Source organism: Stenella coeruleoalba (genome assembly GCF_951394435.1).
Source record: "Stenella coeruleoalba genome assembly, chromosome: 7".
Classification (NCBI taxonomy): Eukaryota; Metazoa; Chordata; class Mammalia; order Artiodactyla; family Delphinidae; genus Stenella; species Stenella coeruleoalba.
In genome coordinates this window covers 56,457,027-56,483,578 of record NC_137153.1, presented here as the reverse complement: position 1 = coordinate 56,483,578, position 26,552 = coordinate 56,457,027, and the positions used below count along the sequence as shown (strand labels likewise).

General features: G+C 40.5%; 1 protein-coding gene across 9 annotated transcripts in view; it reads left to right on the top strand.

Annotated features, from left to right (window-relative positions):
• The window catches only part of SH3GL2 (SH3 domain containing GRB2 like 2, endophilin A1), a 680,775-nt gene that overhangs the window by 208,776 nt on the left and 445,447 nt on the right, over positions 1 to 26,552 (top strand). For all 9 annotated transcript variants that reach the window (XR_013829292.1, XR_013829293.1, XM_079927987.1 and 6 more), the window contains one exon: positions 7,344 to 7,416. Coding sequence is in view for 7 of the 9 variants with exons in the window: in XM_079927987.1 (XP_079784113.1) it covers positions 7,344 to 7,416 (73 nt within the window). In the remaining 2 variants the exon portion in view is untranslated. The remainder of the gene's footprint in view (positions 1 to 7,343; positions 7,417 to 26,552) is intronic.

Below are 26,552 nucleotides of genomic sequence, written 5' to 3'. Positions count from 1 at the left end.
TATCTGTAAATGCGTCCATGTGGCAGGCATCCTGCTAGGCACCAGGAATATAAAGATGATTAAGGTACAGTTCCTGCCTACAGGAGCTTCCAGTTTTGATGGAAGAAATAAGACACATAGATTAGTGTCTTATGGGACAATGGTGCTTGATGCCTTGGGGAGTATTTTCATGGAAGACCTAACTCAGGTTGGGTAGACGAGTGGAGGCTTCCTAGAAGAAAGGGCACCTGAGCTGAATCCTGAAATTTTCTCTTGTTTCTGTGTATATGAGTGATGTAGAAAGAAGTCCAAGCCAAGGGGTACAGTGTCTCTTTTAGGAGCCTGAAAAGTATCATGGGAAATCCCTGCTGTTGAAACCAGGAGTCCTCAAGTTGAAAGCATGGCTGTAGACCATTTTAATGAGAATGGAATTTTTCTGAAGGGGCAGCCTCAAGTTTTAAGGCAAGCAGATGTTGAGAAAGAATGGAAAGATTGTCATTCCTTATATGAGTGAGGGAATGTATTGTTTGCAGAGCAGCCTGTGGGGGAAGCGCTATAGGAGAATGTCCATGGTCATTATCTCCATATACTTAACTAGTCATTGGGTGGAGAGGAGCTAGATCCTTCTGTTTAAGCCCAAGTGGTAGGCTAGAATCAACGAGTAGAAGCTACGGGGAGATAGATTCAGACTCAACATAAGAAAGAAGTTTCTGTTGTCGGAGCTTTTTAAATAAAAAAGAGCCTTGGGGATTACTGAATTCCCCATCACTGCCCACGTTTAAAGAGAGGGTAAACCCATGGTTCCCACATTCTGTGTGAAGCACAATAGTTGTCATCTCCTTCGAGTTTTGTGGCAAGTAATCTGTTACTAATGTCATTTTTCATAATGTCAGTCTCACTTGGATTCTAGTGATCTATCCCAAATGGGAGAGAAAGGAGTAAAGTCCCAGCCAGCACGCTCAGGGTTTCACATATCCCCGAGTGCACCGTGAGCACCTGTCATATACGTGAATGTCTTCTTCATGGGTGTGGTGGTAAAAGAGAAGCTGTGGATTACGGTACTGAGACACTCACTTGCTGGTGTGGAACTGTAGGATGGGTGGGAGCCCCAAACAAGATGAGCTTTAAAGACATTTTTCTGCTGATCCTGAAATTTAGTGAAGACTAGCTTCTTCTCAGTTACGTGTTTGCAACGTGTTTCCAAGCCAATGTTCATTGAAGGTAAATGCCTAAGAAGATTAACAAAAAAAATACATTGGGGCAGTCTCAGCCTAATGTGTTGTTTATTTTTGTTTTCAACACACAGTTCATTAATCAGGCTTTCCAAATACATAAGGTAACTGCTGAAAAGCAGAGCAGTCTGGGGACAGGTACATTAATTCTTCCATATCAGTAGGGGACTATGAAAACATCCCCTTATTGGACCAGCCTGTATCTCACTGCCAGACAGACTTTCCCAGGATACTGTTTTCATCGTGTCTCTGTGATTTGTTTAGTTAGGTGTTCTCCTTTAGCTCCTGTCCTTTAAGTGGGTGTGCATTCATTCTTAATAGGTACATTTTCTTAATTTCAGTGACAGAAAAATTAAGAATTTGAAAGATTTTCATGTTTCATATGACATTTTAACATCTCTTTTGCGTAACCACTGTAAGTTAGCCTATATTTAAGTGGGTGCTTAATTCATCTATTTAGTATTGATCACTAAACCCACAAACGGTGCTCCGTTTTAAGATGTCCATTTTATTTTTCTTAAACTCTGCTACTGTGTACCTGTGACAGCATCAGGTATAATGCAGTGTCTGATGTTGTGAAGTCATATCTTTCAGTCCTTTTGTTAGTCCACAAAGAATGCTGTGTTTTTCACCTGTGCTGCCTCCTGTGTTCAGGAAACAGTGACTGCTCCTTTTCCAATGGGGAAGGGTAATGTTCAGATGCCTCAAAACAATAGCCCCATTCTAGTCAATCTGGTGCCTTTCAGTTCTCTTGTATCTTGTCTCTAAAGACCGAGACAGCTGGTGAAATGATGGGCATCCGTAGATTCAGCGTGGCATGCCTTTATGAAAGTAGAACCTTAGCGCAGGGAGCAGCAAACTTTTTCTGTAAATATATTAGGCTTTGTGGGCCAGAGGGCGTCTGTGGTCTGTGTTGCAGCTCCTCACCTCTGCTATTGAAGAGCAAAAGCAAGCATCAGTGGTATTTGAATGAAGGAGCATGGCTGTGTTCCAATAAAATTTACCCAAGGACACTGAAATTTGCATTTTGTATAGTTATTATGTGCAACAAAATAGTCTTCTTCTTTTGAATTGTTCCAGCTATTTAAAAATCTAACAACGGGGGCTTCCCTGGTAGCACAGTGGTTAAGAATCCGCCTGCCAATGCAGGGGACACGGGTTCGAGCCCTGGTCCAGGAAGATCCCACATGTGGCAGAGCAACTAAGCCCGTGCACCACAACTACTGAGCCTGTGCTCTAGAGCCCGTGAGCCACAACTATTGAGCCCAGGTGCTGCAACTACTGAAGCCTTGCACCTAGAGACCGTGCTGCACAAGAGAAGCCACTGCAACAAAGAGTAGCCCCGCTCGCCGCAACTAGAGAAAGCCCGCGCAGCAACGAAGACCCAGCGCAGCCAAAAATAAATAAATATTTTTTTTTAAAAAGGAAAAAATCTAACAACAGGCAGTGGCCCAGATGTGGCCCGCCGGCCATGGTTTGCCAACCCTTGACTTAGCATGAAGAAGGGAAATGTTATAGTGAGTAAAGCGGGTTGAGAGAGCTGTTTCTCTCCCTACTCATAGTTGTAAATTACAAGACTGGATAGTGGAGGAAGAACCTGCTAATGTATTGAGTTGCTAAAATCTTGCTAATGAGAAAATTGAAGTAAAAAGACCAGAGGAATATGTGCGTATTCTTTGAGGAAAAAAACCCAGAACTTATTTCGTACAGATAAGTTTTTATTTCCTGCAAACATGCCTGTATCTTATATAGTTAGCTTCACCTCCACCAAACAGCCTTCCCTAATGACTCCGTGCCCCAATCCAGACAAGGGTGGTTGAAGAAACAGAGGCTCAGGTGCTCACAAAAATGGAAGTTGCCGTTTGGGACACATCAAAACTTGTTTTCAAGCAGTAGGAAAATTTGGGCATTAAGGAAATCATTAGGTACAATGTCATAAGTTCAGAATTAAGCTGTGCTGTTCTCAAACGGGAGTAAGCTCTTGCCAGTTATAATAAATTATTTAAGTGGAAATCTTCTTAGTTCATGGTAGTTACACTAGGCCTGTTAATAAGAGGGTTTATGGTTGGACATTGACAGTTGCGGTGTATAAATAGTGTTCCTAGCAAGAGCCTGACAAGGAGCGTTTAAGGTTCTCACCGGGTGATGGCCTCACCTTGTCCATGGCTGACACAGTATAGTTTTGTTTAGCAAAAAGAGTTCTGGACAAAAAGAGGACAGAGATGGAGAGAAGTTGGACGGTGGTCAGCCTCCTACTGGCTGATGTCATCGGGCGATCCGGTTCCTCCAGCATTCTTCCTTGGAAACCGTGTCTGATCCATGACCTTTGGAACTACATTTCTTCCCATGATAGCTGCTTGGGTTGTGTGGCCTCAGAGAATTCATTTCCCTTCTCCAGGTTCAGACTGGCATATTTAAAAAATCAAGGCTTTGGACTGGATGCTCTACTGGCCTTGTTCTCTTATGTTTATTAAGTCTGTCAAGTGTAAAATCAGGAGTAAGATCCTAGTAAATGAATTTGCTAGTAGCTCTTGCCTGTTTGGTGTATGTCCTGAAAATGCATTCCGCAAATTATTATATTGGATAAAGTTGTTTTCAGAGGTGGATTGCAAGTGGAGGTTATTTTATGCTCTGATCAAAAGGGTTTAGCTAGAAATTTCTCTAGATTGATATCTAGATCAGGTACCTGAAAGTGTTGAAGGAATCTGCCTCAGTGGGCACAAGATCTGGGGTTGTATGGGCTCTTCCCTGGGAGACTTTGGCCAAACCATGGGGGACACTGAGTAGTTTTTATTCTCATTCTTCTTCTAAGGTTGAATCCCACTTTGGGGACCAAATGCAATGCTCTAATATTGTTGTCTCCAGCGTCTCTGTGCCTCCCCCAAGACCACTGGCTTTTGCCAAGCTGATAGCTTCTATGTATAGAGCCTGAGTACTTGGGCGGTCTATTTACAGAACCCAGAAGGGAAAGGGGGTTTCATTTCGCAAATGAGAACCACTTTTCATGCTTTCCTTGCTGACTTGCCCATGGACCACTCCAGATATACACTACTAGCACCCAGCCTCTGTAGAGAAGCCAGTGTAACTGAGGCCATGCGGTCAAACAACTTAGCCTGGGACAGCCTCCCTTTTGCAGAGGCCCAGGGTAGAATAGTTCTCGTGAATGAGTTTCTGTAGACTTTCAGGACTTTCAGAACAAAACCAGAAGGTGAGCTGGAAGGTGCTTTCCTCCTGGTCCTGTGTGGTTGGCCTCTGCCAGGTCTCCAGCTCCATCTAGGAGATGGTACAGAGAGCTTTGCAGCTCTGACTTGGTGTCTCTCTTCAGGTCAGGAGATGTCCCTGTTGCCTTTTCGTGCTTTCAAGAAGTATTGGGTGGTAGTTAACAACACATATGCTGGAGCCGGAATTGGGCAAGTTTCTTAACCTCTGTGTATCTGTTTCATAAGGCTTCTGAGGATTTAGTATGTAAAGATATTTAAAGCCCTTGGAACAATTTCTGACAAATATAAAGCAGTTTATGATGATGGTGATCATGATTATTACTGAGGGTAGAGATGGGGGAAAGTTAGAAATTGGTTCGCTTCCTCACATCAGATGAGTTCAGAACACCAAGTGGTCACTGGCCAATGCAGTCCCTCTGGCACTCTCCCTTAGAAACTTTGACCTTTGGAACTACTTTGCTTCCAGTCATAGCCACATAGGACATTTGGATACATTTGACATTGAATGCTTTAAGCCCTGTCATATAGTCAGCAGAAGATCTGTATTTTTGTCCTATCACACATGTAACCTGGACTTTCAGCCTGTTTTTTTCTGCACACACCCTTTGACTTCATTTACATTGAGTGCATAGTGGTTGGTTGGCATGTTGGTAATGCTTCCAGGACCTCCGTGTATGGCCACACAAGTTCTGCACTGTAAAACTCTGGGGGACCACTATTCATTGCAGAACTAAATACTACTTAGCCACATACTCAAATCTAAGATGTATTGAAAACTGAAGTTAACCAAAAGAATGTGGTACAGGGTTCACATGTGGGCAGGCATCTCTTATAAATAGGAATGCTTTTTAAGGTAATTTTATACCATGATGACCTCATAAGAAAAAATGTTTCCGCTATTAATCACAGGAGTAGCAAGCTCCTTACACACACAGTAATCTGACTGCCATGGAAGGGGAACTGATTAAGTATTGAAAAACAAAGCTGAAAGATAAAATCTTCTGGTTATGGTTTGGTTTCTGATTATGAAAGAGAAGAAGGCTTACACAGAGGTAGAAAACAAATATATGGATACCAAGGGGGAAAGGGGTGGGGTGGGAGGAACTGGGAACTGGGATTGACACATATATAGTACTGATACTATGTATAAAATAGACAACTGATGGGCACATACTGAATAGCACAGGGAACTCTACCTAATGCACTGTGGTAACCTAAGTGGGAGGCAAGTCCAAAAAGGAGAGGATACCTATATGTGTATGGCTGATTCTTTTGTTGTGCAGTGGAGGCTAACACGACATTGTAAAGCAACCATATTCCAATAAAAATTAATAAAAAAAAGGAAGAGAAGGAGGCTTGCTCCATCCATAAAAGGTTGATTTTGTATGTAGGTGCAGTAGGTTACAGAAAAATTGGAATTGAGGGAGGAGCCCTTGAACTCTAAAGAAAACAACGAAGTCTCCTTGAACTTAATTGAGATCTGATATTCCGCCATCAAAAATTAATTCCCTTCATTCATACTTACGTATTCCATGTACATATCTTGGATAGGAGGATGCACTAATTTTCAGTAGTCATTTACCCTGCAGAGTGAATGAATGGACCACACGTGTTGATAAGGAAAGGATTTCATGGGGGAATGTAGAGAGGACCTCATTGCACGGCCTCTTCATGTGGTAAAAAGGGTGCAACAGAGAGAGGACATGGTGACCTGCTGAGTGCAAATACTGACCATTCAGAATTTTGCAAGGATAGACTCTAGGACCGTGATTTTAATTTAGAGTTAACCAAAAGTTCAAGAACTGATTAGAAGTGTTTGCTCAAGATTTTTATGTACTCGGGATGTTCTCAGAAGTTAAATAAAAACTTTCCCTCTCTTACTTGAACAAACAGAGTCGATGTGGCATGTTTCTTTCTTTAGAACAGTGAAACATGCCACCATGCCTGGCCCTGTGTAGACATCCAGTAAATGCCTCTGGGGCAAAATATGTTCATAGCTCCACATTTTTAAAAAATTTATGTTTATTTTATGCTGAACTTATTCCTGGGTCATGTATTTTTGTTTCTTCAGTTTCTTTTGGGACATCTTCTTCTGTGCAACCTCCTCTTCAGGTTTAGGTACAATTTGCTCTTTTTCAATAGGGATCATCTTAGTGTGGCAGAGAGGGCTCAGGTAGGGGTTAACCTGTCCATGAGCTCTGTAAGTCCAGGGCCCATCTCGGATTCTGTTCCCCTGGATGTGCTCGATGCCAGAGACGCTACATCAAAACCCTTAAGTGTAACTTTACTCTCCACATTTTTAAGCATGTGCGGCAAAAAATTCACTCTTTTTTGGGTCATGGACCCTCTGTCCAGCCCCACTCTTTGACCTGGATGGATACGCCAGCCAACTCCAACACTGTAATGATGGAATAGCATGCGTTGCTTCTGTAAAGTGACATCGTTCAGAGACTTGGTGGCTTTTTGGGTATGCATACCCTCTATGGCCTGGCCAGCTTCATGGGTGTTCTTAAAGTGAACGTGAAGATTTGAACCTCTTGATTTGCAAGATTTTGTGGGGTTTTCTGTGTCAAGTGAAGAGTGAACCATTCTCAGAGACCACATCAGGCAACTTCCAGTGAGAGGAAGCTATATCCACATTATTTTACCAGGAGATAAGGAAGTATATTTTGAAACACATTTTAGGAAATTAGTAGGTTCCTTTCTGGGTAAATGGGCTTTCCAAGTCTTGATGGAACACAGCTGAATGCAAAGCCAGTGGTAATTCTGGCAGCTCTGTGAGCCCCTCACCTTCCACCGCAGGATTTCGTGCTCGGTTGTACCACCAGTGGTTGTATATATGCTCAAGCAAAAACTACGTTTCTAAAGCTAATAATTTGCATCATTTAGAATATTTATTTTCTCATTTCAGAAAGTGGATGTCACCAGCAGGGCTGTGATGGAAATAATGACTAAAACAATTGAGTACCTTCAACCCAATCCAGGTAAGGGCTCGTTTTATACTTGCAGGGGTATCCCTCCAGGTAACTTTTCGTTTCTCTTTGGTAGACAGGCTAGGTTTGGTGTGCTTCTGCTTGCCCTGTCCTCCCTTCTGGAAGTTCAGTGGCTTCAGGTGGAGCATTTCGACCGGGAAGGGAGGACTTTTTAGGTTCTCACTGAAGTAACTGGAGGCTTCTGTGATATTTTATCTGACTGTAGTGTAATTAACAAACAGCACTGTGTGGACAGCGTGGGTGGCACATGATGTCAGGGTAGCTGCAAGCTGTTATGAACTGAACACTCATTTGAAAGGGATTGTAAGAAAGTAAATTGGGAGAATTTTCAGATAAAACATAGTAATTCACCAAAGGTGTGAAAAAGTAGGAAGTTGAATGGTTTTTGTGAAATACAGAGGGTTTCTGTCCATACGCATCTCTGAAGTCTTTGGAGGGTTGTTCTTTGTTCTGATTTTTCTCCAAGCACATCACAGATCAGCACTTTTCTTGCTAACCTGTTACACTCTTAAGAGAAGGGAGTTACAATAGAGATAATGGAGCTGTACCTTGAAAAGAGAATCAGGCAGAAGTGGGGTGATCTCAAAGAGCACAAGGTGTAACAGCAAAGCAGCTGATACTCTAGACCTCCTCAGCACTCTTCCTAAATAGCAGTTCCTAATTGCAGAGTGTAGAAACTTGAAGCAAGTTTGAATATATTTAAGTAAAACGTATGAATATTGGGAAAACTGCGTATCTTGAGACCAGTTTCTTTGGGAGTTTCAGGTTGAGATTCCTGTGTCTTTGGTGGTCCTAGGGGAGATGGTTCAGGCACTGTGTCAGCCCCACTGTGTTTGGATTCTGAGCGTTAATGGGTGAGAGATAAGAAAAGGAAATACGTGGGGTAAGAGGAGGCAGACAAGCACAGTCAGTGCTGACCAGCTCCCTACTGCCTTCTGCTGCTGCTGGCTGCAGCTTTCGCTCAGCCCAAACTGTGGGAATAACATTCTCAGTTTTTTTAAAAACTGCGTCAGAGATGGGATTATGTGAGGAAGGAAAATATTGAAGTAAGTGATAAGCCATAGGAACCAGGCCTTTAACTGATAGTAGACCAAATTGCTGGCAAATTAGGCAACGAATAGCAAAAATGAAGTTTCCAGTTTTTGCTTGCAGCCTTCTTCATGACCTCTGTATTCCACAGAGATTCAAGGATCTCTTATCTAAGAGATCTTCACCCGTTCCTAAGTATTTAAACAACTGTGATAGGTCAGTTTTGAAAAGAGAACTGCTCACCCCAAGTCTCACGGTAAGGAGTCATTGTTTAGGGAAGGATGTTTTTGTCTTTGTCTTTGAGTAGAATCTTGAAGTGCTCCCTCATTTCCTGGGAGTTACGCATGGATGGTGCTAGGATTACTTAGCCCTGCTGTTGAAGGGCTAATATATATTTTTTAACATCTTTATTGGAGTATAATTTCTTTACGATGTTGTGTTAGTTTCTGCTGTATAACAAAGTGAATCAGCTATACAAATACATATATCCCTATATCCCTTCCCTCTTGCGTCTCCCTCCCACCCTCCCTATCCCACCCCTCTAGGTGGTCACAAACTCCCTGTGCTATGCAGCTGCTTCCCACTAGCTGTCTGTTTTACATTTGGTAGTGTATATATGTCCATGCCACTCTCTCACTTTGTCACAGCTTACCCTTCCCCCTCCCTGTGTCCTCAAGTCCATTCTCTATGTCTGTGTCTTTATTCCTGTCCTGCCCTTAGGTTCATCAGAACCATTTTTTTTTTTTAGATTCCATATATATACGTGTTATCATGCAGTATTTGTTTTTCTCTTTCTGACTTACTTCACTCTGTATGAAAGACTCTAGGTCCATCCACCTCACTACAAATAACTCAATTTCGTTTCTTTTTCTGGCTGATTAATATTCCATTGTACATACGTGCCACATCTTTTTTATCCATTCACCTGTCGATGGACACTTAGATTGCTTCCATGTTGTAGGACTAATATTAAGTGTATGGAAGGAGAGGGAAAATATAGTAGTTACTGAGCACTAATGCATTTTCATTATGTTGCTAGTTATATACACTGTCTTCTCTCTAAAAGTAGCTGTTTTTTTCCTGATTATAAAAAGAAAACGCAGTTGAAAAATTCATAGTATAGCAAAGAAACTAAAAATCCATGAACACAGATCTTTGGTGGGGACCCATCTGTGTTCCTGAGTATAATGGAATTCAGGTGTATGGAGGTATGCTGTGTTGAATAGGATGTCCCTCAAAATCCAGGGCTACCCAGAACCTCCAAATGTAACTTTATTTGGAAATAACATCTTTTGAGATGTAATCCATTAATGATCTTGAGATGAACTCATTCTGGAGTTAGAGTGGGCCCTAAATCCAACAACTGGTGTCCTTATAAGAAGAAGAGAAAACACAGAGAGACACAGGGCAGAAGGCCACCTGAAGACAGAGGCCAAGATTAGAGTGATGCTGCCACAAACCAAGGAATGCCGGGAGCCACCAGAGCTGGAAGAGGCGAGGAAGGATTCTCCCAGAGAGCCTCAGAAAGAACCAACCCTACTGACATCTTGATTTCAAGTGTCTTGAACTGTGAGAGAGTAAATTTCTGTTGTTCTAAGCCACACAATCTGTGGCAATTTGTTATGGCAGACCTAGAAAACTGATACAGTAGGCTAGCCTAATTTTCCTCGGGAAAAAACAAGGGCCAGAGAATTTAAGAAACTTTCCCAAAGTTACACACCTAGGAAGGGACGAAACCAGGATGGGAACCCAGGTCTGATGCCCCCGAGCCCAGGAACTTTCCATTGCACAGTCCTGCTTCTGAGAAGAATGGGTTCTTCATTTAGGTGCAAAGGGTATTTTACTTTCAGAGTGGATATGACAGAAATCCAGAAAGGGAACAAATTGTGGGGTTGAGCCTTATTTTTATTTTAATAAAAAAGATAGCAGGAGGAGGTAATTGGGGGAGATTTGAAGTTTTAGAAATGACGTATTTTTAACAGAATCCTGACTGTGCTTATTAGCTACCAACATATTGGTTTTCTGGCTATTTAAAAATTGAATGAACATCTGCCACCACGGAGAACCATTAAGGCTGTCACCAGGCGATCACAAGTTGGTTTCAGAAAAGCAGTTATATGTGGGCAGGGCACATATTTATACAAATAAGTGTCATCTACAAGGGTCCAGAGTAAAACAAAATTTCATATGCTCACTCTTCAGAATTTAGATAATTTGTGTTTAATTGGCTTATAATAGATATGACTTAGTTCCTCCATGAATTTCTTGCCCTGAGAGCAGACACTGGCTAGAGCTCCTGAAAGGTGGCTGATCCAGTACCCTTGTTCAGAATGCAAGTGTCCTTGAGAAGAGGACACAAGATTCTAGCCAACACCCAGAGGCTCCCAGTCCTTGGGCACAAAAGAGCAGAATATTCCCAAACTCATGCTGTTTGATAAATGCTTTGACCACTCAGCCTCTCTGTGACCCCAGAAACGGGGTCAACCAATATGGATCACTGGTTTCTGGTCCTGAATAAGCAAGATCTGGCCAGGGTCAGGATAGGGGCTTATGCAAAGTAACAAATTTACCTGGACAGGCCAGTAGGATCTGTGGAAACGAATGCTTTGAGGGTACTTGGAGAGTATCTTGTATTTGATTCATACTCTAGGACGCATTCTGGCTTTCACATCTTGTGGTTATGGAGCATACACATCTGTATAGTCTGGAAACTCAATTCCTATTGAAATGATGACCAAAGAGAGTTGGATTACTTTTCTTGAATCTGTAGCTGTGCTCTGTGTAGGCACCCCCATCTGCTCTTGCCCACCTCCGGAGTGATATTTTAAAAGGCGGACCTGATCATGTCATCATCTTGCACAAAACCCTTCAATGGATTTTCACTGCTTTTAGGATTAAGTTTTACCATTTTTAACAAGGCTCGAAGGACCCTCCCTACATGGTCAGCCTGCCCTTATCCCTCTACCTTGCCAGACAAACAGTCTCCTCAGGTCCAGCATCAAGGTCATTTAGAAAGAAGCCTTCCTGAAGCCCTGACTGCATTAGGTTCCACCGTCAATGACCCTCTCATGGACTTCCCTGGTGGCGCAGTGGTTGAGAGTCCGCCTGCCGATGCAGAGGACACGGGTCCGTGGAGCGGCTGGGCCCGTGAGCCATGGCCGCTGAGCCTGTGCGTCTGGAGCCTGTGCTCCGCAACGGGAGAGGCCACAGCAGTGAGAGGCCCGCGTACCACAAAAAATAAAAATAAAAATAAAAATTACCCTCTCATGATCCCAGCTGCTTTTCCCTGGTGGCACATGCCACACTTACTGAAATTGCATGGTGTGTGTGCTTCGGTTTGTCCTCCCCTGTAAGGACAGGGCTCTGCCTGTCTTATTCCCCACCATCCCCCCATATGCCCCCAGGCCCCAGCTCAGTTCCAGGCAGCCCGTGACATTTGGATATTTGAAAAAGTGGATTATGAAGCACAGTTGATACTCAGTGGCTAATGTGATAAAACTGCTATAATGTAAAGGAGAGAAGGAGAAACTCTTCCTTTCCCCTAACCCATTAGCTCTACCCATGTAACCAACATTTATCAAATGCATTTACTTTTATACAAGGACCTATGCAATTCTATATATAGTGGGGGTAGATACAGAACCAAGATTGGGCCCCTGCCCCTTGGGACCTCACAGTCTTAACAGCATAAAGTATGTATACTCTGAGGAGAGCTGTACAGAGGCCTTCATGGCTAATTCCTTCTGGAAATTCCAGCTAACTGATGAAGTGAGGAGGGGTGAGTGGGGTCACAGGCCTGCAGGTGTGGCCTGCAAAGGCAGGACTTTCGAGGACATAGAGCAGAGAGCTGTATAAAGTCTTTCAGCTTGGACTGTGAAATGATTCTGACAGGAACAACATAAACCAGTACAGATTTCCAAGCTGCTTAGATAAGAAACAATTTGAATGTGAGAAGTCCTGTGTACTTCTACTGATTGTGAGTCCCTATTCTCATGGTATCTAAGAGCAAAGATCATCAGAGAAGATATAAATCAGTTTTCTTTTTTTTTTTTAAATGAATTTTAAAATTTTATTTATTTATTTTTGGCTGCATTGGGTCTTCCTTGCTGTGTGCAGGCTTTCTCTGGTTTCAACGAGCAGGGACTACTCTTCACGTTGCGGTGCGTGGGCTTCTCATTGCAGTGGCTTCTCTTGTTGTGGAGCATGGGCTCACGGCACACGGGCTTCAGTAGTTGTGGCACGTGGGCTCAGTAGTTGTGGCTCGCTGGCTCTAGGACGTGGGCTCAGTAGTTGTGGTGCACGGGCTTAGTTGCTCTGTGGCATGTGGGATCTTCCTGGACCAGGGCTCAAACCCGTGTCCCCTGCATTGGCAGGCAGATTCTTAACCACTGTGCCACCAGGGAAACCCCGGATCAGTCTTCTTATATGAGTATTCTGATGCTTGTGGGGGGAAAATAAATCAGCAAATAAATCAGCAGTGTCCAATAGAAATAAGATGCAAGGCACATGTGTAATTTTGAATTTTCTAGTAGCTATATTAACGAAAGTAAAAAAGAAAGGTAGAGAAGAAGCAAGAAGAACTACAATCCTGCAGCCTGTGGAACAAAAACCACATTCACAGAAAGATAGACAAGATGAAAAGGCAGAGGGCTATGTACCACATGAAGGAACAAGATAAAACCCCAGAAAAACAACTAAGTGAAGTGGAGATGGGCAACCTTCCAGAAACAGAATTCAGAATAATGATAGTGAAGATGATCCACAACCTCGGAAAAAGAAAGGAGGCAAAGATCGAGAAGATGCAAGAAATGTTTAACAAAGACCTAGAAGAATTAAAGAAAAAACAAACAGAGATGAACAATACAATAACTAAAATGAAAACTACACTAGAAGGAACCAATAGCAGAATAATTGAGGCAGAAGAACGGATAAGTGACCTAGAAGAGAGAATGGGGGAATTCACTGCTGCAGAACAGAATAACGAAAAAAGAATGAAAAGAAATGAAGACAGCCTAAGAGACCTCTGGGACAACATTAAACACACCAACATTCGAATTATAGGGGTCCCAGAAGAAGAAGAGAATAAGGAAGGGACTGAGAAAATATTTGAAGAGATTATAGTTGAAAACTTCCCTAATATGGGAAAGGAAATAGATAATCATGTCCAGGAAGCACAGAGAGTCCCATACAGGATAAATCCAAGGACAAACACGCAAGACACATATTAATCAAACTATCAAAAATCAAATACAAAGAACAAATATTAAAAGCAGCAAGGGAAAAACAGCAAGTAACACATAAGGAAATCCCCATAAGGTTAACAGCTGATCTTTCAGCACAAACTCTGTAAGCCAGAAGGGAGTGGCAGGACATATTTAGAGTGATGAAGGAGAAAAACCTACAACCAAGATTACTCTACCCAGCAAGGATCTCATTCAGATTTGACGGAGACATTAAAAGCTTTACAGACAAGCAAAAGCTAGGGGAATTCAGAACCAACAAACCAGCTTTACAACAAATGCTAAAGGAACTTATCTAGGCAGGAAACACAAGAGAAGGAAAAGACCTACAATAATAATCCCAAAACAATTAAGAAAATGGTAATAGGAACATACATATCGATAATTACCTTAAATGTAAATGGATTAAATGCTCCAACCAAAAGACATAGACGGGCTGAATGGATACAAAAACAAGACCCATATAAATGCTGTCTATAAGAGACCCACTTCAGACCTAGGGACACATACAGACTGAAAGGGAGGGGATGGAAAAAGATATTCCATGCAAATGGAAATCAAAAGAAAGCTGCAGTAGCAATTCTAATATCAGACAAAACAGACTTTAAAACAAAGACTATTACTAGAGACAAAGAAGGACACTACATAATGATCAAGGGATCAATCCAAGAAGAAGATATAACAATTGTAAATATTTATGCACCCAGCATAGGAGCACCTTAATACATAAGGCAAATACTAACAGCCATAAAAGGGGAAATCGACAGTAACACAATCATAGCCGGGGACTTTAATACACCACTTTCACCAATGGACAGATCATCCAAAATAAAAATCAATAAGGAAACACAAGCTTTAAATGATACATTAAACGAGATGGACTTAATTGATATATATAGGACAGTCCATCCAAAAACAACAGAATACACTTTCTTCTCAAGTGCTCATGGAACATTCTCCAGGATAGATCATATCTTGGGTCACAAATCAAGCATTGGTAAACTTAAGGAAATTGAAGTTGTATCAAGTATCTTTTCTGACAACAACGCTATGAGACCAGCTATCAATTACAGGAAAATATATGTAAGAAATACAAACACATGGAGGCTAAACAACACACTACTTAATAACCAAGAGATCACTGAAGAAATCAAAGAGGAAATCAAAAAATACCAAGAAATAAGTGACAATGAAAACACAATGACCCCAAACCTATGGGATGCAGCAAAAGCAGTTCTAAGAGGGAAGTTTATAGCTATACAAGCCCACCTTAAGAAACAAGAAACATCTCAAACAACCTAACCTTACACCTAAAGCAATTAGAGAAAGAAGAACAAAAAAACCCCAAAGATAGCAGAAGGAAAGAAATCATAAAGATCAGATGAGAAATAAATGAAAAAGAAATGAAGGAAACAGTAGCAAAGATCAATAAAACTAAAATCTGGTTCTCTGAGAAGATAAACAAAATTGATAAACCATTAGCCAGATTAATCAAGAAAAAAAGGGAGAAGACTCAAATCAATAGAATTAGAAATGAAAAAGGAGAAGTTACAGCTGACACTGCAGAAATACAAAGGATCATGAGAGATTACTACAAGCAACTATATGCCATAAATTGGATACCCACAAAAAAATGGACAAATTCTTAGAAAAGCACAACCTTCCGAGACTGAACCAGGAAGAAATAGAAAATATAAACAGACCAGTCACAAGCAGTGAAATTGAAACTGTGATTAGAAATCTTCCAACAAACAAAAGCCCAGGACCAGATGGCTTCACAGGCAAGTTCTATCAATCATTTAGAGAAGAGCTAACACCTATCCTTCGCAAACTCTTCCAAAATATAGCAGAAGGAGGAACACTCCCAAACTCATTCTACAAGGCCACCATCACGCTGATACCAAAACCAGACAAAGATGTCACAAAGAAAGAAAACTACAGGCCAATATCACTGATGAACATAGATGCAAAAATCCTCAACAAAATACTAGCAAACAGAATCCAACAGCACATTAAAAGGATCATACACCATGATCAAGTGGGGTTTATCCCAGGAATGCAAGGATTCTTCAATATACCAAGATCAATCAACATGATACACCATATTAACAAATTGAAGGGGAAAAACCATATGATCATCTCAATAGATGCAGAGAAAGCTTTTGACAAAATTCAACACCAATTTATGATAAAAACCCTCCAGAAAGTAGGCATAGAGGGAACTTTTCTCAACATAATAAAGGCCATATATGACAAACCCACAGCCAACATCGTCCTCAGTGGTGAAAAACTGAAACCATTTCCTCTAAGATCAGCAAGAAGACAAGGTTGCCCACTCTCACCACTCTTATTCAACATAGTTTGGAAGTTTTAGCCACAGCAATCAGAGAAGAAAAAGAAATAAAAGGAATCCAAATCAGAAAAGAAGTAAAGCTGTCACTGTTTGCAGATGACATGATACTATACATACAGATTCCTAAAGATGCTACCAGAAAACTACTAGAGCTAATCAATGAATTTGGTAAAGTAGCAGGATACAAAATTAAGGTACAGAAATCTCTTGCATTCCTATACACTAATGATGAAAAATCTGAAAGTGAAATTAAGAAAACTCTCCGATTTACCACTGCAAAAAAAAGAATAAAATATCTAGGAATAAACCTACCTAAGGAGACAAAAGACCTGTACACAGAAAACTGTAAGACACTGATGAAAGAAAGTAAAGGTGATACAAATAGATGGAGAGATATACCATGTTCTTGGATTGGAAGAATCAACATTGTGAAAATGACTTTACTACCCAAAGCAATCTACAGATTCAATGCAATCCCTATCAAACTACCACTGGCATTTTTCACAGAACTAGAACAAAAAATTTCACAATTTGTATGGAGACACAAAAGACCCCGAATAGCCAAGGCATTCTTGAGAAAGAAAAACGGAGCTGGAGGAATCAGGCTCCCTGACTTCAGACTCTACTACAAAGCTACAGTAATCAAGACAGTATTGTACTGGTACAAAAACAGAAATATAGATTAATGGAACAGGATAGAAAGCCTAGAGATAAACCCACGCACATATGGTCACCTTATCTTTGATAAAGGAGGCAAGAATATACAGTGGAGAAAAGACAGCCCCTTCAGTAAGTGGTGCTGGGAAAACTGGACAGCTACATGTAAAATAATGAAATTAGAACATTTCCTAACACCATACACAAAAATAAACTCAAATTGGATTAAAGACCTAAATGCAAGGTGCGACACCATCAAACTCTTAGAGGAAAACAGGCAGCACACTCTATGATATAAATCACAGCAAGATCCTTTTTGACCCACCTCCTAGAGAAATGGAAATAAAAACAAAATTAAAGAAATAGGACCTAATGAAACTTAAAAGCTTTTGCACAGCAAAGGACACCATAAACAAGACAAAAAGACAACCCTCAGAATGAGAGAAAATATTTGCAAATGAAGCAACTGACAAAGGATTAATCTCCAAAATTTACAATCAACTCATGCAGCTCAATATCAAGAAAACAAACAACCCAATCGAAAAATGCACATAAGACCTAAATAGACATTTCTCCAAAGAAGATATACAGATTGCCAATAAACACATGAAAGAATGCTCAACATCATTAATCATTAGAGAAATGCAAATCAAAACTACAATGAGGTGTCACCTCACACCAGTCAGAATGGCCATCATCAAAAAATCAACATACAGTAAATACTGGAGAGGGTGTGGAGAAAAGGGAACCCTGTTGCACTGTTGGTTGGATATAAATTGATACAGCCACTATGGAGGACAGTATGGAGGTTCCTTAAAAAACTTAAAATAGAGCTACTATACGTCCCAGCAATCCCACTACTGGGCATATACCCTGAAAAAACCATAATTCAAAAAGAGTCATGTACCACAATGTTCATTGCAGCTCTATTTACAATAGCCAGGACATGGAAACAACCTAAGTGTCCATCAACAGATGAATGGATAAAGAAGATGTGGCACATATATACAATGGAATATTACTCAGCCATAAAAAGGAACAAAAGTGAGTTATTTGTAGTGAGCTGGATGGACCTAGAGTCTTCAATACAGAGTGAAGTAAGTCAGAAAGAGAAAAAGAAATACTGTATGCTAACACATATATATGGAATCTAAAAAAAAAAATGGTCAGAAGAACCTAGGGGCAAGACGGGAATAAAGATGCAGACCTACTAGAGAATGTACTTGAGGATACGGGGAGGGGGAAGGGTAAGCTGGGACAAAGTGAGAGAGTGGCATGGACATGTATACACTACCAAATGTAAGGTAGATAGCTAGTGGGAAACAGCCGCATAGCACAGGGAGATCAGCTAGGTGCTTTGTGACCACCTGGAGGGTGGCATAGGGAGGGTGGGAGGGAGGGAGATGCAAGAGGGGAGAGATATGGGGATATATGTATATGTATAACTGATTCACTTTGTTATAAAGCAGGAACTGACACACCATTGTAAAGCAATTACACTCTAATAAAGATGTTTAAAAAATTGAAAGAAGAAAGCAGCAAGGGAAAACAACAAATAACATACAAGGGAACTCCCATAAGGTTAACAGCTGATTTCTCAGCAGAAACTTTACAAGCCAGAAGGGAGTGGCATGATATACTTAAAGTGATGAAAGGGAAGAACCTACAACCAAGATTACTCTACCCAGCAAGGATCTCATTCAGATTCAGTGGAGAAGTCAAAAGCTTTACAGACAAGCAAAAGCTAAGAGAATTCAGCACCACCAAACCAGTTCTACAACAAATGCTAAAGGAACTCTTCTAAGTGGGAAACACAGGAGAAGAAAAGGACCTACAAAAACAAACCCAAAACAAATAAGAAAATGGTCATAGGAACATACATATCGATAATTACCTTAAACGTGAATGGATTAAATGCTCCAACCAAAAGACACAGGCTTGCTGAATGGATAGAAAAACAAGACCCATATATATGCTGTCTACAAGAGACCCACTTCAGACCTAGGGACGCATACAGACTGAAAGTGAGGGGATGGAAAAAGATATTCCATGCAAATGGAAATCAAAAGAAAGCTGGAGTAGCAATTCTGATATCAGAGAAAATAGACTTTAAAATAAAGAATGTTACCAGAGACAAGGAAGGACACTACATAATGATCAAGGGATCAATCCAAGAAGAAGATATAACAACTATAAGTATATATACACCCAACATCGGAGCACCTCAATATATAAGGCAACTGCTAACAGCTATAAAAGAGGAAATCGACAGTAACAAAATGATAGTGGGAGAGTTTAACATCTCACTTACACCAATGGACAAGTCATTGAAAATGAAAATAAATAAGGAAACAGAAGCTTCAAGTGACACAGTAGACCAGATAGATTTAATTGATATTTATAGGAATTCCATCCAAAAACAGCAGACTACACTTTCTTCTCAAGTGTGCACGGAACATTCTCCAGGATAGATCATATCTTGGGTCACAAATGAAGCCTCAGTAAATTTAAGAAAATTGAAATCATATCAATCATCGTTTCTGACCACAACGTTATGAGATTAGAAATGAATTACAGGGAAAAAAGCGTAAGAAACACAAACACATGGAGGCTACACAATACGTTACTAAATAACCAAGAGATCACTGAAGAAATCAAAGAGGAAATCAAAAAATACCTAGAGACAAATGACAATGAAAACATGACGATTCAAAACCTATGGGATGCAGCAAAAGCAGTTCTAAGAGAGAAGTTTATAACTATACAAGCCTACCTCAAGAAACAAGAAAAATCTCAAACAATCTAACCTTACACCTAAAGGAACTAGAGAAAGAAGAACAAACAAAACCCAAAGTTAGTAGAAGGAAAGAAATCATAAAGATAAGAGCAAATATAAATGAAATAGAAACAAAGAAAACAATAGCAAAGATCAGTAAAACTAAAAGCTGGTTCTTTGGGAAGATAAACAAAATTGATAAACCATTAGCCAGACTCATCAAGAAAAAGAGGGAGAAGACTCAAATCAATAGAATTGGGCGATTGGAATTGACATGTATACACTGATGTGTATAAAACTGATGACTAATAAGAACCTGCTGTATATAAAATAAATAAAATTAAATTTAAAAATTTTAGAAAAAGGTAAAATTGATTTTAATAATATTTAATCCTGTATATCCAAAAGTTTAACTGATGTTAAAAATCATTGATAAATTTTACATTTTTTTTTCTTATACTAAGTTTTGAAATTTGGTGTTTTATGCATACAGTACATATCTGTTTGGACTAGCCACATTTCAAATGCTCAGTAGCCCCATGTGACCATTGATTCCCATAATGGACAGCACAGGACTAGATAGTTTGCCATTCTAGCTCTGTATTATATTTTGATATGTGTTTGATGTTTAGCTTCTTGGTTTATTTATATTGATGGTTGATTTTTTCAGTAGAAAGATGGACTCTTGATTTTTGGTTCAGGATATCTTTAAGTTGTTTTTTGGTCCATTTCCTTCAGCATTCTGCAAATCCGTTTCATGGCACTGTAGTGGAGACCTTCCCCTGACATAGAACTGTAGGCATGGTGGGATTGGCTGGCTGTTTCCTTCCCAGCCTTATCAGAGTGGTGATGACAGAGACCTTCTTAGTTGGCACTGAAAAATTATTCTGATCATGGTGTCATCATCCTATATAAACTTCCACGATGTGTAAATGAAAAGCAGTTTAAACATGAAAACCATCGTGCGTCAAGGTTTGGTTTTCTAAAGAAATGCTTTTCGCTTGAATGCCTGCACAGTCTGAGGTTCTCCACATGCCTGAGATTGGGACATTAAGTCAGGGTCATTAAATGTCTATTCAGAACTTCTTAATAATAATTTAAAATCTCATTTGTGGAATGTTGCCTGTAGAAATAAAAGTTAGCTCTATTAATTTTAAAATATCTCATTAATCCCTGAAAAGCTATTACATCAAAATTATTATATTTCTTTCTCATGGGCTGCCCTCTTAATCAGCCCCTTCCAAAGATGCATAAATAAGATATTTGGTGGCAACATAGCTGAAGATCAATGCATGTATTGTTCGGCATTCATGTCTCAAATACTTGCCTCCAAAACGCTGACTTTGCTGTATTTCGTGGAGGACAGGACCTGAGTCGTGTTCATCTTCTTGTCTTTCAGGGCTCTTAGCATTGTGCCTGGTGCATTGGTTGCCCTCAGTATGTCTATTGAATAAGTGCACGAATGAATATATCCATCCTTTACTTAAAGAATAAGGGATTTGTACTGCGTCTAATAGCAAGGGCTTTTGCTTTTCTAAATCCTGACACTGAAAAGTAATGAAAATGCATAAGGACGGATTACAGAAGATTACTTGGCACTGGCTCTTTCCTCTTCCTGAAGTGCCCCAACTGCCCTGGCAGGTCACCCCCTGCCTTCTTAGTCATCCTTCCTACCTCAGCTTAAATACTCTGGCACCCTGTCTCATCAGGTCCACTCCACTGTCCTCATGACACCTTGACTTGAGTCCCCTCCATAAATCTCTCCAGTGGTTCCCCATTTAGAATAACATTGAAAGCGCTCAAGGTCCGATGACCTGACTTCATTTCCTGAAATCCTACAAGTCTCCCTCCATCTGTACCAGTGTCCCTGGCCTTCCCATTGCTCCTGTCACCCACACAGCACCCTCATTCCTGGGACTGTGCCAGGCCGTCTGCCTGAACCACTTGGCTCCAGGTATCCCCCAGGTCTTCACTCAGGTCTCTGCTCTAATGTCACCTTATTTGTGTGGCTTTTCCAACCATCTTGTTTAAAACACCACCCTCTAAGCCATTTCCCTGTTTTGTTTTCCTTCGTGGCACTTGTTACTGCTTAAACTTTTATTCTGTATTTACTTGGTAAGGTGTGGCTTGTCTCTGCCCCTAAAATGCAGGTGGCCTGAGTGTAGGATTGCTGTTTGTACATTGTAGTCAAAGAGCCTGTTCTCACCTTTTGTTGTACTTATCACAATATTTCCTTTTATAAGGTGTTTTTATTTGTTGCTGATCCTCAGCCGTGCTCAGCTTGTTTCTGCCTCAGGGTCTTTGCACAGGAAGTTCCTCTGCCCGGAATACTCTTCTCCTAGCTCCCATTATGGCTGTGCTTTCTTGTCACTCCATCTCCCCATGGAGTCCTTCCCTGGCCACTCTTTCTGAAATAGCCTCTCCCTACCACTCTTATATCCCCTTCTAATATCCTGTCACCATTTTAAATTGTCCTGTATTTTATATATTTTTTTAAAAAAATCATCTACCCATCATCGACATCTCCCATCTAGAATATAATGTCCACAGGAGTAGGGACTTTGTCCTGTTTATTATCCCTAATGTACAAATAGTGCCCTCATTATTTATTGAACGAATACTGTTTATCTCTCCCACTGTATCATAAAATCATCAAAGACAAGGAACATGGCTGTTTTCGTGTGTGTGTGTGTGTGTGTGTGTGTGTGTGTGTGTGTGTGTGTGTGTAACCTAGCACAGTAGTGCTTATTAGGTGCTTAATTTGCTGAATGAGAGAATCAAATCATGTTAATCATATTTGAGCTCCATGTATAGGAGTTGCTAAAGTTTCAGATAGAGTTACTGTCTGCAGACCTGAACAGGCCAGAATCAGAGCTGTTACTCTGTATAATACCTACTTGGTGTCATGCGCAATTAATACATTTCACAATTGCTTTTGAAAAAGTGTGGAAGTGCATAATCTCATGTTTAAGATCATTGGGTTGAAGCTATTGACAGCACATTCATATTTACATAGATAATAGTTGTTCCTATTTTCAGACTAGAGAGCTGAAGCTTCAAGAGAGATTAAATAATTTGCCCAAAGTCTTGCAACAAAAGAACCAGAATTCATATTCACATATGGCTGTCTCCCTGGTCCATTTTGTCTTCATTGCCATATGCTACAAAATATGAAGACACATTCAGTCTTGGTGTGTTTGCAGAATACACTCGAGTGGCCCCTAATGATTCTCATCCTTTGTAATCCCTTCCCTTTGAGTGTAGGTGGGATCTGTGACTTACTTTTAACCAGTAAAATATGGCAAAGGTAATGGGATCACCGCTCACCACTCCCTTGGTTAGGTTACGTTACATGGCAAAATTGTGGGCTGTTGCTCCCATGATCACATTACATTATATACAACTTTCTTAGCAGACTAGAGTGAGAGGGATTCTCCTGCTGGCCCACGAGAAGCAGACAGCCATGTTGTGACTGTCTTAGAAGAGGGATGAGTGCCAGAGAGCTGGGGATGGCCTCTAGCCAACAACCAGTAAGAAGCCAGCGCTGTCAGTCAAAACCACCACAGGGAAGTCAAATTTTGTCAGTAACCCAAGGGAGCTGGGAAGCAGATTCGTTGCCACTGAAACTTCCTGATAACAAGGCAGCCTGGCTGACACCTTGAATTGAATATAGCCTTGTGAGACCCCGAACAGAGGACTCAGTTAAGTTGTGCCTGGACTTCTAACCTACAGAAACTGTAGGGTAATAAATCTGTGGCTTGAAGCCACTGAGTTTGTGGAACTTTGTTACACAGCATGGAAAACTAATACAGTATGGCTGTTTGTTCCCCAACCAGAGCTCCTATTTCAAGCATATCACTGTCTGCGGGGGCCAACAGGTCATTTGCCCTTATCACGTTGGGCTCCTTAATATGGAAGCAGGAAGTCGATGGGGAAAACCTGTCATATCTTTTCAGCTTTGGATGAAGTCTCCTGAACCCCTGAGGGAGTGGTAGGACAAGTCCATTCTATGCTAAGCCTGAAGATCTCTTTAAAACATGTGACAGTGAAAAGCATTTGGTACAGTGCAGGGCACTTTATAAGGGCTCGAGAAATGTCACTCACCTTCTCTTCTCAGTGGTCTGCAGCCCTACCTCAGGGTATCTCAGGGGCTTACCCAGCAATTCCTCCACAGGTAAGGCCTCCAGGGAAAAGTCCCACTATAGGACCCCTCCCACAAGAATATCATAGTTCTATCTGCTGCAAAAACCTGACGAAGCAGAAGCTCATGATGTTAGTGCACAGAGGATTGTGTACTTTTCAAGTGGCAGGAACCATTCTCTGCTCCTGTGATGTAATTGCCTGCTTTCCCAGGGCATACTGTGAGACCTGTGTTGGCGTCTTATAACACCCCATGCGGAGGCAGGAGATGTTTACTGTCCCATCTCACGGGTTCTTAAGGGCTGCTGACTGTATCACGGCTGAGTGTCTTAAAATACCTCCGCACTATTTCCCACTCAGCAGGGGCATACAAGAGCTTTGCTACCTTGGAGAGAAGTGTTTTATAAATAGCATTATTTGGGTTGAGAGTAGTATGATTACCTGCTACAACTACATATTTGTATAAGTCAGCAGGCAAAACTTCCTCTTCCCTTTCCTCAGTCCCTTCTAATATTTAACTTCAAGAGCAACTGCAAAGGTTTGAGGTTATTTACCTAAGTCCTAATTACCATATAAATCTTTTTGTACCCTTTAATAATTGTTAGTGTGCAAGGCTAGGAAACATGTTACTCACAGTACAAGGCATCAGAGAGATCATTTTAGACTTGCAAATATTCTGAGATTTCATCTGGAAAAATTAGGCCATTATACACAATCATCACAGGTTGCCAGTGTGAAATATATGCTAAAATGTTACTTATTACATACATTTTGTTGCAAGTATTAAGCCCCAAATCTAACTTAGTGTGATTTGGGGATTTGTATTCATATCCCGATTATAATCTCTGTAAAAGACTTTACAAATTTAGTTGATGTAATTCAGACTTAACTTTTTGCTCCAACTAAAGATATCATTGAGCTTTGATAGATAATAAAGAGGTAAGTAGATTTTTAGCTCTTGGTGACTATTTCAATGAAATGGGCATGAACTACAGTTTTTTTTTTTTTTTTCCAGTCAAAAGGGGGAAAGGGAAGAAAAGAACTAACATTTATTTACTGCCTGCTTCGATTACATGTATCACTTCATTTCACCATCACAACAATTCTGTAACTAAGTATTAGTATCACTTGCTTATAATCAGGAACAGTGAGATTGGGGTAAACCTTCTCTTCTCAGCAGAGCTACAGTGAACCCTGTCCTTTTATCCTTTTGACAACACATGCCCTTGCATTAATTAGTAGGGAATGATAATAGATTCCATCACAGAAGAACGCAGTTCTAATTTTTTTATCTTCAAAAAGAGGCTATATTTTCCCATCTAAATATCACTTTTGTCCTCTCAATTTTAACAATGCTTGTTCACAATATTTGTTGTGTTTAGTAATTAACTTCCCTATTGAAATTTAATAACTTTCTACAAGAAGAGAGAGTAAATTACCTTCTTGTTTTCCTTGAAATATCTATTTGATCTTTTAAAAAAATTCTTGTTTTTGTAAAGATACAGAAACCAGATCATTAGGAAATAGTCTGGCTGTAGTATTCATTCTTGTAGGAAAAAAAACTGAATAAAGGAGGAATTAAAAAAAGAATAAAGGTAAAATCTTTACATTGGAGGTTTAAAGTAAGACCTATTGGTTTTGATCTCCAAGAGGGTTTTGCAAAGGACGAGTTTCTTTGGTTCTGAAAATTTACATTAAGGTTCTGTGTACACTGGGATAGATACCATGTACTCATTTGTAGGTGACTTAGTTCACTTATCCTAGTGGATTGTAGTGCATGTATGAGAGGTTGTTAGATTTGAAAAGCATTACAGACATCAGGTAAGCTGGTCTTCTTAGGTTTGAGGCGAGGAAGCAGAGGGTTAGGTGGCTCGCCCAAGGTCGCGCAGATGGAGAGACCTCCAGTCTCCTGACTCTGGTGTAGCACTCATCCTGCTTCCTGAGTCACAGCATGTATCACACTTCTTCACCTCTGCATTTTCAAACACCTAACAAGTGTAAGTATAGCTAGAGCTCTACATCTTGCTGCTGACATGTCTTAATTTGACCCGTTTTAATGAAGAAGTAATAAAGCAGCCAGAGTCAGAGTGGCATCCTGGGAGGAAATCGGGTTTTTGAGACACAGCTAGGATTCAGTTTTTGCTCAGCTTCTTGTTGCTGTGTGTCCTTGAGCAAGTACGTCATTTCCTTCTGCTTCATTTTCCTTATCTGTAAAATGGAGAAGCTGAAACTGTCTCTTGTATTTTGGGGAGGATTAAAGAGATGATGTATGTGAATTACACGTAGTAGATATTTCTGAAATGATAGCTATAAGATGAAATGTCATCGTGATCTTCAGTTATTCAAAGGTATTTCAGGGCTCTTTCTAAAATTTCAGACCAGATGAAGACCATTTATGAAGACTAGTACAAATCATTAAGCATTTGTCTGCTAAAGCTGTCTGCTCTTGGAGGCAGCTAGGTTTGTTTTCTGTAAGGTAGGTAGAGACGAGAAAGGAATTAAGTCCCTAAAAGAAGTGAAAGGTTTCTGAAAAATTTATTCCCTGTCTTTGGCCTTCCCTGATGGATGCTAAGTCCATTAGGTTTCCCCTCTCAGTCAGAACATGAAGATGTGACTTGGAATGCTGTGGCCACGTCTTCTGCCTGAGTGTGTCAACTGCCTTCATCAACACTGGCCAGGGTCGGGGTGGCTTTTATTCTTCCCTGTTGTGACGGACAGATGCCCTGCCACTATGTTTTTTTATTCGAAATTTCCCAGTTGAAGAGAGAAGGAAGCTACTCTTGAGAGCATTATACAGCAGTTTATCATAAATGTGAGAGAATTCATTTCTATTGTTGAAAGTCACCCAGTTTATGATAACTTTGTTACAGCAGCCCTAGGAAAAGAATACAGGCAGTAATAAAATACTTATTTAAAATTGCTCCAAAGTCCC